At 37.0% G+C, this 18,900-nt stretch overlaps 1 protein-coding gene across 3 annotated transcripts in view; it reads left to right on the top strand.

Annotated features, from left to right (window-relative positions):
- Positions 1-18,900, top strand: part of SCG5 (secretogranin V) — a 192,270-nt gene that overhangs the window by 148,129 nt on the left and 25,241 nt on the right. For all 3 annotated transcript variants that reach the window (XM_074289198.1, XM_074289197.1, XM_074289196.1), the window contains one exon: positions 16,933-17,082. In XM_074289198.1, the coding sequence (XP_074145299.1) occupies positions 16,933-17,082 (150 nt within the window). The remainder of the gene's footprint in view (positions 1-16,932; positions 17,083-18,900) is intronic.

Genomic DNA, 18,900 nt, shown 5'->3' with positions numbered 1-18,900 from the left:
TCTCTCAAATCTGTGACATGTTCTTCCATCACTATATGCAGAGTCTGGGGTAAAGCAGATTCAAACTTTGGCCAAAGCACATGGCAAAGGGGTAACTTACAGCTCCTTAAAATACTTTAGCTAGAGTTTTTAGGATGCTTCCTTTAGATATGATAGAGTTTTTCTGCTGAAATTTTTGCAAACATTTGAATCTATTTCCTCATCATGTCCAATCTTGTTCTTGACTCCCAATGCAGACTCTGTCATCAGCCAATCCTGGGAAACTTAGAATGTTGATTGTAAGTGACAAAGGGGGAAATCTAAAATCTTTGGGTTTTTTGAAACTTGCAGATGGAGGTGGGAGAAGATCTAGGTCACAGCACAAATTCTCAAATCAATTATAAAGGACCACTGATGGAAGATGCTCTCCACCTTCAAAGAAAGAACTGATAAATAGAAGTATGCATACTAAAGTTTTATATTCTCCTCCTTGTCAAATGGTGACCCTCTCTAGTGTGTGATAGGGAAAGAAGGTAGAAACAATCTTGAATACAAAAATGTAACAAGAAAAAAATGTGCTTCTCTCTCCAAATCCAAGTGATTCATTCTTATTTCTTTCTCTGTCCTCTTTCCAGACACTCACATCTTTCAGGTTCTGAACTAACTCTCTGGTAATATGTAGATCCTACAAGATGTTGTCAAGTCCCTCAGCCAAGTAGAGCCATCTTTCTGTAGCTTTCAGTTGAAATGTTTTTGATTCAAGGAGGTATCCAGTCCTCATTCATACCTAGTTCTGGCTGATTGGTTATATATCAAGAATTGGTGTAATTATCATTAGATCTCCTAGTTTCTATCCAAATTCTCTTTCTACTATGCCATATATTTTTATTATTTTAAAAGCTAGAAAGGATATTAGAGTGCATCTAGCCCATTTATTCTGGTTGACAGGAAAAATAAATGTATATATGTATATATACATTTAAATAGTGCTTAAGGTAATCAAAGGCCTCTCATTAGACCTTGAGGTATGTAGGTTAAATTTTTCCTCATTTTATATATAAGGAAACTGAGGACCCTGTAACAAGTGGCTTTTTCATTTTCATAGCTAATTTATATGTCAAATCTAAGAATTGAAAGGGACTTTTAGGACATACAGGCCAACTCAATCCTCTTTATAATATCTAACAGGTAGTAATATAACCTCAACTTGAAAACATCTGTTAAAAGGAATTCCATTTATACCCAAAGAGTTATAAAACGGTATATACTCTTTGACTCACTAATACCATTATTTGGTCTATTTCCCAAAGTGATCAGGGAAGAAGGAAAAGAACTTATGCATTCTAAAATATTTATATTGATTCTCTTAGTGTTGGTAAAGAATTGGAAATTGAGGGATGCCCATCACTTAGAAAATGGCTAAACAAGTTGTAACAATGATTGTAATGGAATACTACTTTGCTGTAAGAAAGGATGAGCAGGTTGATTTTAGAAAAACATACTCATGGAAGAAAATGAAGAGTGAAATGAGAAGAACCAAAGGAATGTTGTATGCAGTAACAGCAATAATCAAAGAATAACTGTGAATGACTAGGTTAGTCTGAGTATTACAAATACTCAAATCAACTACAAAGGACTTATGAGAAAAGATGCTATCCACTTCCAGAGAAAGAACTGATAAATAGAAGTATTTCCTTTCCTTTTCCCCCTCTTCCCCTTCCCCCCTTGGTTTGTCAAGTGATGGCCTTCTTGAGTGTGTGGTAGGGAAGGAAGATGAAAAACAGTTTGAAACATAAAAATGTAAGCAAAAAAATTAAATTAAAAAAGAAAAAGAAAAGAAAGGGACTCCTCTGCCTTTTGAGGCAGGACAACTGTCTCAAATTATCAGAAATTTTTCTTTCATATCAAGTCGAAATAAGGAAAAAAGAGAACAAAGCCACGAGAATGAGAAGTTTCTCCCTCTGGTTGTTTGTCTCTGAAATATTTGTCACTTAATGACTCATCTGGGCATTTCCTAAGTAATGACATTGTATTTAAAACTGTGTCCATTTAACTAACTTCCTAAATACCTGGCACTACCCTATGCTTAGGTTACTGCTTTATTAGTGTTATAGTGTGATGGTGAGAGGGGTAATGTCAAGAAGTCAGAAGTGGTTTGTTTTTCCCTACTGCCTCTCAAGTTAGACTTTGCTGAAGTGGCTCCATGGTTGGTTTAATAATGCGTGTAAGCATGGGAAAGAATGATCTCAGATATAGGCACACTGAGCTACTATATACATGGTGCCACTGAAGGGTGTTGAACCATTCATATCACCAAAAATCTGTCCCTTATTCTATGTCTGAAGTTTTTAAACATTTCTTGTAGGCTTTTTCAAGAAGTGAATTTTAGTCAGGTTAAAGTTTTGAGTTAAGCAGGAGATGTAATCACATCTTTTAATTAACACATCAGAAGGAATGTGCCTACTTAGTTAAAATATGCTACCCTATAATGTCATATGGTAGAAAGCAAGGCTCAGAGAGCTAATATGTAGAAATAAGTTTGGATGGAAGGAAAGGCCCTAGAAACAGAGGCTAATACCTTTGGTGATGATGTGATCCAATGGGATTAACATCAGATCACTGAAGAGCTGGTGGGAGATGCCCAGAGGGAGTAGGGTAAGGATACTCAAGGGAGGAATAACTGGTTTTATTGTCTTTCCTGGGGCTAGCCAGCTCTGATTAAGACAGCTCGGCCTCTACCTGGGGCTCACAGTTAGACTTTGGACAGGTTTTTTTTCCCCCCTATTATTGGCCTCCTCAGTGGGAGGTTTTTCATTATCTACTAGGTTGCAGTGGGGTTAAGTGAGATGAGACTCAAAAGTGTCCTAGATGAAAAGTCCACATCATGGGGCCATAAAGGTAGAGCTGGAAAAGACCTCAAATTGAATATTCTGAAGCATCCTAACATAGTACTAAGAGCACCAGTTTAGGAGCCAATTACCCTTTCTAGCTGTTTGACCCTTTAGCAAGTTATTTAATGTCCCTGAGCCTCAGGACCCTCAATTGTAAAATGAGGATAATAATACCTACCTTGCTTACCTCCTGGTGTTAGCATGATGATTCATCAAGACAGCCAAAAACTGTAAATATGAGGGAAAATATTTTTGTATGAGTAGCCTCTCAATCCCAAACTTGTGAATTATAAGGAATTATGGTGTAATGTACCAGTATAATCAGTCCAAGTCATCAGTCACTTGCTTTCAATTTAAACAATTACTTTCCTTCCAAATATATGCCCTAGGTCTGCTAAAATGTTTTTGATAGACATATACACATACTTGTATGTGTGTATGTATATATGTGCATCTGTATTTTACACACACATATTTAATTGGGAGCAAATTTCTAACAAAAATGTATCTATTAATTTCTGTTATGAATTCATTATCAGTGTCCTTCTACCTCCATATTCAATGCCACTCCATTTGATTCAATTCATCAGATTTCTATTGAGTACCAAGAGGTATATGCCATAGGTAGTGAGCATACAAAAGCAGTCCTGTTCCTCACACACAGAGACTAAGTATGTAAAAGCTTATACAAAGTAATTTCAAGATGAAAGGAGCCCTAATAGAGCTTGATTTTTGTATAATGTTATGCTTTGCGTAGTTCTTTAATGTATTTCCTTATTTACAAGAGCTCAATGAAATAGGTGCAGTCACTATCTCCATTTTACAAATGAGAAAATGAGGAGGTAGAAGAGAAGAAAAATTAGTTAATTAGAATTATATTGCCAACAAGTATCTAGGCAAAATTTGAACCAGGACTTTAAAGTTCAGCATTCAGTACATCATATTATGGCATCTTATTAACTACTGGATCCTTGAGAGGCCTTGAGTGGAAGGCAGCATCTCTGCTATATTCTAGTTCTTTATTTATTTGTTTATTTATTTATTGTGGTTTATTAAACATTTATTAAGCATTGACTACGTTGCAGGCATTGCACAGCTAGAAGCAATAACATAGCTTGTGCCTTCATGGAGTTTGTATTCTGATACAAAAAGACAATATATAAAGAAGAGTATTGTAGAAAGGAATATATTTAAAAAAAATTTTCCCCAGTTATATGTACAACAATTTCTTACGTTTGTTTTTAAAACTCTGAGTTCCAGATTCCCTTCCTCTCCACCTTTATCCTAAACTCCCAAAATGTATTTTATAGCAAATTAGGGGTTCCAATAGGTAGAGGTGAGGAGAGAGTACATTCAAGACATTGGAGTTGTCAACAGGCAATCACATTATCATGAGACATATGTGAAAAACAGATGAAAGAGAAATGAGCATGTGTGTGGAACACAAAGGGTTTCCAGTCTTTACAGAAGTTCATCTTTTTATAATAGCAAGACAAAGGGAGTAGGGGATAACAGAAAAGGATATGAAATGGGAGGGAGACCGCTGCAGCAAGGTGGGGAAAAGGTGCTTCTCCACAAGCAGGAGCAAGATAATGACAAAAACCTGTCTTTTCCCTTTGTAACTGTTAGATCTTGAATATAGAAGAGTTTGCTTATCTGCAAAGGGCCTTAACTACATAAGCATTATCACAACTTGGAACAGACTGGTTGTCACCTGTCTTACCTTCAAAGGACACCCAGGAAGTCCCTCTTGGAATGCAACAACAAATAATATCAACTTGGGAGGAAGGTCATCTTTGACATATTCAGGGATTCCTTTGTGCTCTGGGTCCAGTGCTTCTGAAAGATATGGCAACTCTAAAAGACAAGTTCAAGGGACAAGTTCAGGACTGCCCTTAATAGGAGCCATTTGTGCAAAGACAAATAAGCAAGAAATGGAATGTTAAATCAGAAACAAGTAACAGAACAGTTTGAGTTTTTGGAGAGTCCATGAGGAGAGCAATATTAAAATAAGTTTAGAGATGTAGTTGGGAATCTGTGGAAACCTTCAAAAATGCTAGACTGAACATTCAGTATTAAAGAATTAGATTTACCCCTGTTTTTTCATTTTATCCTCATAGATTTAATTTTATCGAATCGTTGTGGAAGAGAAGCAACCTGAGAACTCTCAACTCATCAGTCTCTTAATAAAACCATTTTGGCTTGTCCCTAATCAAAATCTCCCTTCCATTTGTAAGGCAAAGGTTTGAGGGGCCTCACAATTATCACAAAATAATTTTGTCTTTAGGATCAGTTTTACCCTCATTCAGAATGAGTCTTATAAAAGGTTAAAGAATAAAGGAGATCAAAAATCTAGGAAAGTTTCTCAGCATCTCCATGAAAGGCAGAGTTGATGACTTTAAGCTAATGGCATGAAGAGTGACTGAGTTACCACTGATGTCATAGCCAATTCCATCACTCAAGTGTCTCTCCCTGTTTTGAATAATGGATTTCAAACAGCCCCACAATCCCAGTAATTTCCAAAGCTCTTAACAAATCAATCTGAGAAGGAAATAAACAAATATGTAGAAAAACAGCAGGATATTTAGTGCATGGTTTTAATTAAAATTTTCAAGTTTCCCTTTTGATATCTTGTATGAGCCATTAAATATATTTTTAAAAAATTCCACATAAAAGTAAGCTAATCATCATATTTATCATCAATGTACTATTATCATAATTTCAGAAATCCTGAAGAGGAGGAAGTTCAGAAGCCTCTATTAATCTATTAAAGACGGTCTTTCCTGATTTTGTGACACAGATGCAAGCCCTTTTGGTACTCACTGTGCACAAATCCTAAACCAGCTCATCTGTATAGTTCAGCACACAAGAAGACTTCTCCAGAGGAACATACAGGAGAAATATTTCTGAAGACACAAAAGATAACCCCCATATGCCCACTATTCCCACCTGCCTTCTTCCTAAAATCACTGCAGTGTTTGGCACAGGAAATACTGTATGATGATGGCCATCTTCCAAATACCAACAATGCAAATTCTGCTGTTTCTTGTTCCTATATGTTGGTGTCAGTCATTTTTAGTTTTAGTAAAGGGTCAATATACACTTCCAGGATATTGGCTGAAATTGCTGACTTTTTTTTCCTATGGTTCAGCTGCACTACCTTCTTTGATGTGCTAACACTAATCTTATTTTTAAAAATCCTATCATCCTTCTCTGAATCATATCTCTCTATCTCTGTGTCTTTTTTCTTTTCTTCCTCTCCTCTCCTCTTTCCTCTCAATCCCTCTCCCAGCCCCCTTCTAGCCAGTCTAAAGCGAATGTTGCATAGGAAACCAAAAGTGCTTACTTAGCAGCCATTCTGAGTTGTGATTAGCTTCAGGCAGTCTGTTTAAACAGTAAGCTGTAACATGGTCAGCAATCATTTATCATTCAGTAGGTCCAGGGGGGGAGTAAATGATGAGGAGTTGTGATAGCTCTATAGTGTAGAGATGATGCCATACAAATATTGGTGAAAGGAATTTGGCATGTTTAGAAATGCTTAGCTTGGAGGAGAGAAGTCAGTCTGGAAGTATATGAAGGATATCAAATGGAAAGGGGATGGAATTTCCCCTTTAGCTTTAGTGGTCAGAACTAGTACTAATAATTGGTCATTTGAAGGTAGGCAAATTTTGGCTCAACTTTAGGATTGTCAGAGGTTTTAAAGCAGATCTTGAGTTATTAGTTATGGGAATGTTAGAGAAGAGATTCTTGTTCATGGATGGTTTGGACTAGATGTGATTCTTAGTTTGTTGACTATTTGGGCCCATTTACTTTTCTGCTACTCTCTGACATATTCTCTTGTCAAATTAGAAAATTGCCAGCAATGTACCTCTTTTTTTTTTCCCCCTTTGGTGAGAATGTTTCCCATACCAGGGCATCCATAGGAATCACATGATCATAGGTCTAGAACAGATCCTTCTAGTCCAGTCAGAGGTATTCTAGTCCAGTCCCCTCTTTTACTCAAGGAACCTAAAGCCAAGGGAGGTTTTGACATGTCTTCAGCAAGGTAGTAAACATTGGAAGTAGGATTTGAACCCCAGTCTTCTGACTCTAAAGTTAATGTGCTTTAGGAGGTAGGATCATGATACTAAAGCATCTAACAGAATGGATAAGTGTCTCTACTCTGCAACTACCAGGCGGTATCTAAGTATTATTGTTGGTCCCTTTGTCCCTCTAACCTCCCATAGAAGTTATTTTCTGCCTACCAGACCTTACTCCTTCTTCTAGACCATCCACCTTTTATTTAGTTAGGTACTGCCAGTTATGCACTCCCCTTATTAGATTCAGTATAATTACACTGGGATTGATTCCTGAATAGATGGGAATCATATTGTTAACTCTTGTATGAGAGGACTCCCACAGCACAAAATCTCAGGCTCACTTAAAGTAATCTCTGCCTGTGTCCCTATCTCTGCTCCATATGTCTCTGTCTCTCCCTCTGTCTGTGTCCCTGTTTCTCTCTGTGTTCCTCTCTTTCCCTTTGTCTCTGTCTCTCTCCCCTTCTTTCTCTCTTCCCCCCCCTCTCTCTGTCTCTGTCTCCCTCCATTACTCCTTCTTGCTCTCTCTCTTTTTCTTTTTCTCTCTTTCCCCCTCTTTTTTTCTCATGCACACACATCCCTATCTGGAAAATTACTGATGGTGCCCAGTATACTAATGCCAACTCTGTTGGAAAACATGCATGCAATTCACAAAGTTTAAAAAAAAGGGGAAATTTTATTGAAAGATGGAAAGAAAAGAGTAAAACTCCCAACAGACTTCTTGGAAGATGAGGACCTCTCAAATGACCAAGCAGCTCTCCCAAACACCTATGTAAAAGGAATCTGAGTAAGGTCATGGGCTCCCAACAAGAATCTGCAGTCATTCCCTAGTGTATTGTAAAATTTTAAACACTGATCTCTAAAAGAGCTTCTCTTTTAGTCAGTCCTAGGCATCTCCTAATGGGTGCTATCAGGCAACACTCAATGTCAATACCAAGTTTTTCTATCCCTGGGTGTCTACAAAAGGAAATTCTTGTAGAGTCTCCCTGCCTGGAAAGAAGTATCATTTTTCTTGCATCTCTACTGAACAAGACCAAATCATGGGCTTCCTTTCTTTGATATGATTTACTCTCTAATCTCCCAAAAGTTTTCCCAGAGGGCAGGATTATGATGCCATTCCCTTGTTTCCAAGAAAAGCCATGTCATCCAAGAAGAGGTTCAAGGATGATGATGACAAATTTCTAAATATTTTCTCCTTTAGATGTCTTTCCTATCCAGAGGAACTTCTTTATTTGGTCCAGGAGTTGGCAAAGCAACCCAGTTTTCTTCTTAATTTTTTCTCTCAAAAGAGGCAGTATGATATAGTGAGAGTAAACTAGACCCCAAATCAGGAAGGCCTTGTTTATATCCTTCCACTGACCCCCCCCCCCCTGGCTGTGGGATCTTGCATGAAACACTTAATTTTTCAATGCCCCAGGCACCTCTCAAAGACCATAAGTTACACAATAAATACTTATTACATGTGACTGAGGCCATTAATATGAATGAGGTAATTATATAGATTATTATTCTGGTGCTGTTAACTTCACTTAGTTTTAATGCAAAGAGCCAAAATTTGAAATGAGGTTTCAAATCAAATGCTTACTTACTATATATTCTTCCCACTTCCTTCTCCCTCCCTGCCCACCTTCCCCCACCTTAGTAGTCCCATTTCTAGATTAAATATCTTCAGTTCCTTTGAAGGATTTTCATATGATATGATTTTGTATTCTATCATCATCCTAATCATCCTCTTATGGAATTCAATAATTTGGCAATCTTTATATCAAATGGAATAAATTTAATTTTAGTTCTATATATAACAGAAGAAATAATTGCTTATATTGTATCTATGAGAGTCAATTCCCTAAAATCTCCCTGTAGATAGATTATGGTGCTTGATATATCTACTTTAAAAGCCATTCCTTTGAGTTAAGGTCCTGTCTCTTGAATCCCTTTGAAATATAAGTACGGAACAAAGAAATCACTGAGCCCAATTAGCACTGGCAGAAAGCAGGATCTAGAAGTAACAGAGGCATAGAATTATTAGGGTCATTCCTCCCTCCCTTCTTTCCTTCCTCCCTCCCTCCTTCCTTCCCTCCTTGTCTCCCTCCCTACCTCCCTCCTTCCTTCCTTTCCTCCCTCCCTCCCTCCTTCCTTCCTTCCCTCCCTCCCTCCCTCCCTCCTTTCTTTCTTTCTTTCTTCCTTCCTTCCTTCCTTCCTTCCTTCCTTCCTTCCTTCCTTCCTTCCTTCCTTCCTTCTTTCCATTTTTCTTTTGTTTTGGTATTGGTAACTCTATAGAGTGTTTGGGGTCCTGAGGCAGGTTAAATGACTTGCTCAGTGACTAGCCTTGACCCCAAATTTCCCAGATTTAGGGGCCAGAGGACTACTAGGTTTTAATGGAAAAGAGCCATAAGGTTGAGAATTCAGGAACATGGCCATCAGAAATATCTGGCCAGAAAGCCCAGAAGAGAAACTTCAGTGGGAAACTTTGGATAGCCAGAGATAGCCATATGAGAGCATACCTTCTCAAGTATACTTATAGACAAGGGGAAGTGCGAAATACACTGTATCTCTTCATAGTTCAGCTCAGGGCAAGCCATAATTTTGATAGATCCCAGTATTTTTGAGCAACTGTTGACTCTTACTTAACTGGAGGTCTACATTGGTCCCCTGATAACCTGTCTTTCAACAAACATTAAATAGCATGAGTTTTTAAAGTTCAAGCCCGGGAAAGAGAGACCTTGGCCTCCATGTGCAAATATATTTGGGCATCATACAAAGTGCCAAATTGACACCTCATTACAGGCAGCAAGTAAAGTTAAATTAAGTGACTGAAAGGGCTATAACAAATTACCTATTCAAAATTACTTTTGCAAATCTTACGAAATTCATGGCAGCCCTGAAAATATCTCCTCACCAAAAAAAAAAAAAAAATTTTCCCTGTCTTGGAGTTGTGGCTGCTGCAGGAAAATTAGTAAAATCCACAGAATAACATTTGAACTTTTGCAAATGAGTAAACAGCCAAAACAAACAGCACTTCGGAAAAAACACACATTTTCTCTCTTTTAACAGCAGGCTGTGCCTCAGCAAAATACCTTAAAAGTGAACTAAAAAGCTTTTAAAAAAATAAACAATTCTGCTTATGATCCTAAATTGGGACCATATGGAGATGTGAAAGCTGCAAGAACAATCCATTTATGTTCTGTCCTTACTGACTGCATTATTTGCATGCCATAGAGAATGCTCATTAAGTAGAATTGATTCTGGTCTTGAATGACCCCCAACAAGAATGAGCTATCTTCTGAGGCTTCTTAGACAACATTACATTAGGAAAAAGAATCGAAATGAAGACCAATGCTTGTTAATAAGGCACATCTGAGAAGCAAGTTACTCCTCTGTTCAACTTCCCACCATTTCATTTCAATTCAGAAAGGGGTCCCAGCGTAGGTCAATGATATATACTGAAGCTGAGACTATATGGTGGATTCCATATGAATGGTCAGTCATTGATAGAGCTATACTACACGTTACCATCTTGTTTAGCTCTCTGGCCTTAAGGACTAGCGAATATACAGACTATCCAGAGTAGATATTTGTCTGCTTTCTTCTAAATCATTTTGATTTTTTGTCATGACATCATAGGTAAGAAAATGTGGATGGTCCAGTGCCAGCCATCATCATTAAACAATTCAAGCACTGTTTGGCTACTAATACAATATGGGCAATAATAGTTTCTTTAAACTTGAAGGATTACATTTTCATTGTCTTGTGGCTATCTCTGTTTCTTATTTTGTAGAAGTATGATGGCATAATGAATAGAACGCTGGATGTAGAGTCTAGAAGACCTGGGTTCAAAAGCTAACACTGACACTATAGCTGGGCAAAGCACTTACTCTTCTCTGTATCTCTGGTTGTTCTCTGTGACTTAGTTATTGAGTTATAGTTGGGTTTCCATGGTACAGAAGATATGTAATTCTTGTACATGTTGAACCTATATTAGAGTTTTTGCTGTCTCAGGGGTGGGGAGAAAGAAAAAATTGTGACAGAAGGTTTTGCAAAGGTGAATGTTGAAAACTATCTTTGCATGTATTTGGAAAAATAAAATATGATTAAAAAAAAGAAGATATATAATTCTTTTGGTATTTTCCTCAATAGTGCTTAATATCTATATCATTTATCTAGGATTTACCTACCAGTTAGAACTAGAGATAAATTAGACTAGTCCCCCAAAATCAATTGGACTAATCACATAAGGACCTTTTATTAAATGGTAAGCGTGACTTAGGTACCATTAAATATTTAGCTGCTTCACCTCAAAGAATCATTGGAAACATTCAATATTAGTGCTCTGTTTGTACTTTTATTAGGAGGGATATGATAAGTATTTATATCAGAGGCTATACCTTAAGATCTGTCATGCTTGCTTTTTTTTTCCCCTCTTTGGCTCTTCCCTAGATCATAGATTCTTTTTCCTTACTACTACCTCCTACTATTGCCTTTCTTTAATTGACCAATCAATAACCATTTTAAAAAAGATTGCTATTGATATTTTTTATTTTACCTTATCTAGTTTACCTTCCTCTCCCATAGAACCATATCTTCTATCAAAGAATTTTAAAAAATGAGGAAGAGAAAAAATTAGTAAATTCATGAAAACATAATCTGACATAAGCATTGTTCTGACAGAGGTGTCAAACAGGAGACTGTGGGTCTCATAGAATTGGAGTGCAATCTAAACTGGATTAAAATGTAATTTAGAAATGTTTAACAAAAAACAAATAAAAATATAGTGAAACATAGAAAATATATTATTTTCTAAATTAATATGCAGCTTAGATAGGGATCCCATTATAGGTTTTGGTCCCTCTATTTCTATTTGAGTTTGGCATCATTGTTCTATTCTAACCTCCCTGGCCCAAAGGAATCAAGGCAGTTGTCTTTTCTTTGGGGCCAATATTAATGAGCCTTTATAAAATATCCACCCCCAATTTATTCTGCATCTATCTTAGCTTTGCGTGTTTGTTTATAGATTGTCTCTGGAATTGTGAGCTCTTGAGGGATTTATCTTTTGCTTTTCTTTGTATCCCAAGTGCTTAGCACAGAGCCTGGCTTATAGTAGGAACTTAATAAGGCAAAATAAGTGATTGATCACTCTTCTGTGTCAGCCAATTGTGATTAGTGCTGTGGGTAAAAGGCAATAAAACAGTTCCTGTATTTAAGGATTATATATCCTGACAGAGGAAACTGCATGTACAAGGGTAGGTATCTGAAAAATTTATGCAAACAATTATGGGGAAGAGAAGGCACTAGCACGGTGGGATGGAAGAGGGTGGGATTGCATACTAGGAAAGTCCTCTTGCAGAAGGTGTCATCTAACCTGAGTCTTGAAGGGACCTTGGGATTTGAAGAGGTGGATTTGAGGAGGAAATGTAACCCAGCCAGCACACAAGATCTGGATGGAGAGAGAAGAGAGAATCTTGAAAGTAAGGAACAATAAGATAGAGGAAGCCTGATAGAATACAAAGTACGTAGAAGGGGAGTTAAAAATCCTTTCAGGTGTCTATGTCTTTTCCCTCTTGACATAACCTTCTCTATAGTTTGTATTTACTTATCTCTGTGCATGTCATACTTCCCCCTACACACACACACACACACACACACACACACACACACAGTTCTTGAGTGCAGGAACTATTTTGTCTTTGTCTTTGAGTTTACTTTTTAGGCACTGTGCTTTGCAGACAGTAAATACTGATCAGTTGATGAAAAGAAGAAAAGGAGGATTTTTATGAGGAAGCAGAATTCATGATTTAGGGAAAAGAGCAGAATTGAGATAGAAGAAAGGTAAACTTGAGAGGGCCTTATAAAGACACAGCATTGATATACTCTTTCTAAATGTATATTGAATTAAATGGAATTTCTCCCATCCATCTCTTATCTCTTTCAATTTTTGCTCTTTGGGTTTTTGAGAGATGAAAATTGCCTTTGCCTCTTTGAACACAAGACTTCTTTCTCTTAGTTCAGACCCCCTTTTTTTTTTCTGTCCTAGGTCCCTTAGGTATCCCAGGTTGTCACTCTTTGCTCACTAGCAAGAATATTTGGGAAGCACCATGGGTGGGTGCGGGCTCAAGGAGTTGGTTTTAATAACCCATATGATTTCTTGGGCTTTTTAGATCATAAAAAGGTCATATCTTTTTAAATGGTATACCCAGGATGGTTGAAGATTGAAGGAAGAGGCTGTAGTGTATTTTTAGTGCCTGCTGTTTGTGGGTAACATAACTGAAAACTGCTGGATCTTTTCCCCTTTAGCTGAATGGCTGGTATTCAGGAGCTTGCACCCACTCTCTGCCAGGCTGCCCTCATGGAACTCCCTTTTTATGATGTGGGTGACTGGTAACTTGGCACCTGACTGTCCTGCTACAATTCTTCATTATTGTGCAGTACCAATGTCCAGTCATCTGGCCCAACTGGCAGCCTTGGCGTCATTGGGTTATAGCAGAGAAGGTTTATTGATGAGACTCGGCTGGCTGGCTGGCTGACTGGCTGGCTGTGAGCTTGTCAGGGCGTTACCACATTGCGAGTGAAAGTCTGCAGGGTAGGGGCTAGGTCTGGATGCTGTAAACCTCCTGGCATAGAGCTGGCACTCAGACATTAATGAACCACAGTAGCAAGAATAATGGCCAGTGTCCCATCCTAGAAGGATTCTGCCAATGCCTGCCGAGAATGGGGACTTGGCTCCAGTTGCTCTGAATCTTCATAGTGAGTTGTTGTAAGTAAAGAGAATAGTTTTGGGAAAGTAAGTCCCCTAGACCTCTTGAGCCCAAAGTCATTTTGGGAGATCTCATTTTTCCAATTGAGCTCAGATACTTACTAATTGTGTGACCCGAGGCAAGTCACTTAACCCTATTTGCCTCAGTTTCCTCATCTTTAAAATGATCTGGAAAAGGAAAAATAAACCACTCCAGTATCTTTGCCAAGAAAACCCCAAATGGGGTCATGAAAGTTGGACAGAACCAAACAAACAATGAGTTCTTCAAGAAACTCATAATATAATAGGACCCTCTCATGATTTCACTGGATGTTTAACAGCAGTCCTGTGAGGGAGGTTCTAATTAATATCCCCATTTTATAGATGAGGAAGAGGAAAGTCAGAGAGGTTTTGATATACTTGGGGTCATACATACAAGATAAGAGTCAAGACCAAGTTGCTCTTGGTATCCACCATAGTGATTCTCAAGCTAGATGCTATGGTTATATGTGTTTATGCTTTACCTTCACTAGTGAGAAAGCTTCATAACAGAAGGAAATTTTTATTTATCTATATATTTCCTTTGATGCCTGGTGCATTTCCTAGATAAACAACTAGATGGCTCGGTAGATGATAGACCATTGGGCCTATAATTAGAAAGACTCTGAATTGACACTGGATCTCAGACACTTTTGAGCTATGTGACCCTAGACAAGTCATTTTACTTGTTTCCCTTAGTCCACTGGAGAAGGAAATGGCAAATCACTCCAGTATCTTTGCCAAGAAAACGCCAGGAGCAGTGTGATTCACAGGGTCACAAAGAGTTGAACTAAATCATCCAGTAACAATGGCACCAGTCTATCTTGGACAAAGTAAGGAATCGATAAACTTTCTTTAAAAAAAAATGAATTAAGTCAAAATCACAAATGTGGTAACATTTTGCAAAAATTGAAAACTAAAAGAACTGAAAGAAGAAGGAGAGGGAGTAGAGACTAGTATTACTACTTTTCTTACTTCCATTACTGGCATTGTCCTCAGGCTATGTCCCTGGGGAAATGAATGGACTTATCCTTTCTATACTCTAAATTATTGATAGATGCACTAAATTAGAAAGGAAGAGCAGGTCACAATGACAGAAAAAGTTCTAACTTCCAATCTGACACAGATTCAATAACAAAATAGCTAGTATTTATCAAATTTAAAAATTTAAATTTTCCTAGTATTTTACAAATATTATCTCATTTTATCTTTGCAACAATTCTGGGAGGCAGGTATGATGATGATGATGATGATGACATTGATGATGATTACCATTTCACAGATGGGAAATTAAGGTAGACCAAAGTTAAGTGACAATATGTGTGTGTGTATATACACACACACACACACACATGTATACATACATACATATACATATATACACATATAGTATCTAAGGCTAGAATTGAACTCAGGCCTTTGTAACTCCAAGTCCAGCACTTTATTCACTGAGCATTGCAGATTGGGTCCATTTAGTGTAGAGGTAAATGTCTTGATTATGTCAGAGATCCATGAGGGTACCATTCATGGCCCAATCTTTTATTGTATAGTATCTAGGGGAGGGGGTGGAGGGAAGGAGGGGAAAAATTCGGAACAGAAGGGAGTACAAGGGATAATGTTGTAAAAAAATTACCTATGCATATGTACTGTCAAAAGAAGTTACAATTATAAAATTAATAAAAAAAAAAGAAAGCTGTATAAAAATTTGGTCACCAACCAATGATGATAATTTTTTTAGCTATAATAATTCATGAAATAGTCTGCAAGGGTTGGAGAGGTTGAGATCAATATTGCTGGAGGGAATACTTACACTAATGAAATCTTGATTACTTAAAATATCAATAAAGGATAATGATGGATATTATTCTGCTTACCTCGGAGAGTTATTTTTAGTATGTTTGAATAAGACAATGAAAAAAATATTTGTTGCTTACAAGGATAATCCTGAGTCAACCAGACCAAGGTTAAATTATGTTAAATATTCCTTTGTTTAAGAAGGCAGAGAAAAGGTCTCTCCTGCCACTAAATCAATGATCTTATAAAACAGTATAAAGTCTTTAAAATTTGTGGAAGATGTCGTATAGAATCAGTTGAGCCTGGTCCAGAAAAGGTTTTCTGAAAGAGTAGGATTTGCTTTGGTTTTCAAAAGGCATCAGGAGAGGAGTGCACTGTAAAAGTTTAATAATTGGCTCTCCAGGGGAAAAAAAGTGTACAAAAATACATTAAATTTAATCTGTATTTCTAAAAAATGAGATTTTATTGATGTTTTCTGTTTTTTACATTATCATAGTTATTCCAAGTGTCCTACTCCTTTCCAAAAAGTCACCCTATTTAACAAATTGTATTTTTTACAAAGGAAAAATAATCAGCACAAGATACAAAAATACTAAAGCATGTGCAATGTGAAACCCCTATGGACTTTCTGTCACCATAAATGAGTGAGTTTGGGTGTCCTCTCATATCTCTTCATTCAAATCCTTCTGGTTCTTTGTAATTTTGTTACATTCATTTGATTTTTTCATGTGTCATCCTCTTCATTTACATTGTTGTAGTTATTGTATAGATTATTTTCTTGACTCTACATCAATTCATGTGAATCTTTACATGTTTCTCTGTATTCATCACACTCATCTTACAGCATAGTAATATTCCATTACTAAAATTTGTTTACCCATTTCCCCCAAAATGGCCATCTACTTTGTTTCCAATTCTTTGCTATCACAAAAAATACTGGTATAAATATCTTGATTTATTTGGGGACTTGATAGTTTCCTTAGGGTATAAATCCAACAATGGATGTCTCTGGTTCCAAGGGTACGGACATTGCAATCACCTTGCAAAATTTTAAATTGCTCTCCAAAATGGTTGTATCATTTCATAATTCCACCAACAATGTGTTAGTGTGCCTATCATTATACATCCTCTCCAACATTGATTATTGCCATTTTTGTCATCTTTATCAATTTTATCTACTTTATTCATATTTTCCAACATTTAAGTCCAGACTATCAACAGAACAATAAATCAAACTCTGATTCATAACATTTGCCAGTTTGTAAAATACTAATGTTCACACTGAAAATTTAACAATCATCTCTCAAGAACTTGTTTAAACTGGCTCTAGCACATCCCTGAGGAACACATTCTGATTGAGAAGTGAGTGTCTTTCTGGGTTCCTTATCTAAATACACCTTAGACTGTTTTGTATTCCATATAGGTGGTGCCCATGAAGGTCTGCAGCATTTGGGTCCTTATGGAAACATCCCTAACATTGTGGCTGAGCTGACTGGTGATAACATCCCCAAGGACTTCAGTGAGGACCAGGGCTATCCGGATCCCCCAAATCCCTGCCCCATTGGAAAAACAGGTAATGGGCAAATATGCTGATACATTTCCTTGGAGAAATAGGTCTGAGCATATAACCAATTTAAACTAGAAAGGGCCAGTAGTAAGCATTTAGAACAATTAGCAATTTAATTCCACTGGGCAGCCCTATGTTAGAAAGTGAAGGACTAAAGTGAATTTAATTTTCAGTATATACTTCAGTCATGAAACTCGGCTATATAAAGGTCTTTGCCAACATATTCCATGATATTCTTTCTCTTTCTTTCTCTACCTTTCTCGTTCTGTGTCATTATGGTCTTATGGACCATACTATCTGCGAGGTTTTCTTAGCAAAGATATCTAAGTGGTTTGTCATTTTGTTTTCCAGTAGCTTAAGGTAGGGGTTAAGTGATTTGCCCAGAGTCAGACAGCTAGTAAATATTTGAGGCTGGATTTGAACTGGTTCTTCCAGGTTTCAGGTCAAGTTCTCTATCCCCTGAGTCATTTAGCTGTCCTCCTCCTTTAGTTGTTCTCAGTCTACCATATTTTCCTGAACTTAAAAAAAAAATCTCCATAAATCTGCTCTCTTCCAAATTCCTTTAAAGCATCTTTCCCTTTTCCAATATTCCTTATTCCAGTATCCCAGCACAGTGCCTGGTATACAGTAAGTGCTTAATAAATATTTCTTGATTGATTGGTCCAGCTGGAAGGGATCTCACCTTTTTTCAGTTGATTCCCTTCATTTTGGAAATGAGGAAATTGAAACAGTCAAAGTGACTTGGTCAGAATCATATAAGTGGCACTTTATAAATACAAGATGATTTCAGTTCTATCATCTTACTGAATATTTATTTTTTTATTATTATCCTAATTTTATAGATAGGAGACTAGGCTCATCTAAGGGCATATAATAAACAGAAGAGTAGTAATTTAAATTCTTATATTCTTTCTCTTACCCTATATGCTTCTCTGAATATATAAGTGTACTATAGTGGAAAGAGACAATTTTTGAGTCAGAGAACCTAGGTTTAAAATCTGCCTCTGATACATCTTGCTTATTTGATTTTGGACAAAGCCAGATAAATTCTGTGGACCATGGTTTCCTCATCTATAAAATGAGGAGATTGTTTGAGATGGCTTCTGAGGACCTTCCAGTGTATGGATCTATGATTTTGTTTACTCTATAAAGGTTAAGCAAAAAATACAACTGTTAATTTAAATACATTTTAACAATTCTGATAAAAGATCAGATATGGAGACACAGTGAGATTTTCTGTAATATTCCAGTTTACCACTTTCCTATCCTCTCCCAGCTCTCTCCTCTTAGATCTTCATATACCATTACATTAAGATAAGAGTAAGAGGATTAGATTATTATTAGCATTTCCTGATAAAGCTGTCCTGCACCATATTACTTATACTGTTGTTCTTCTTGGGATATGGTAACTTCCTTCACCTTGAGAGGCTTGCATCTTCATGTCCTACTGAGAGTTTTGGCAGCCCTGGCCCAAAAATCCTTCCCCTCCTGCTTTCTTTTTTTAAAGAGTGAAACCTTTGTTTTTAAACTAATACTTAGGATTTAAGGATTTGATTCCCTATTTTTTTTCTACTTTTCAAAGTAAAATGCAAAGAGCTACCACATGCCATTTCTATTTCAAGTTAGGATGTCTTGCTGTGTCTAGATGTAGACTGAGTTGGAACCCAAAGTTCTGATTTAATCTGGTTATTTACCAACAGTGATCTTCAGGGACAAATCCAAACTAAAAAAAAAAAAAAAACCAGGGACAAAACCAGCTTACAATTATATGAAAAAGAATACAGAGTTGAGCAAAGCAAACTAAATTGGAGCATTAGATTCTGA

Source organism: Sminthopsis crassicaudata, chromosome 2 (assembly GCF_048593235.1).
Source record: "Sminthopsis crassicaudata isolate SCR6 chromosome 2, ASM4859323v1, whole genome shotgun sequence".
Lineage (NCBI taxonomy): Eukaryota > Metazoa > Chordata > Mammalia > Dasyuromorphia > Dasyuridae > Sminthopsis > Sminthopsis crassicaudata.
The sequence above is the reverse complement of the archived record's forward strand: the minus strand, read 5'-3'. Positions and strand labels throughout refer to the sequence as shown.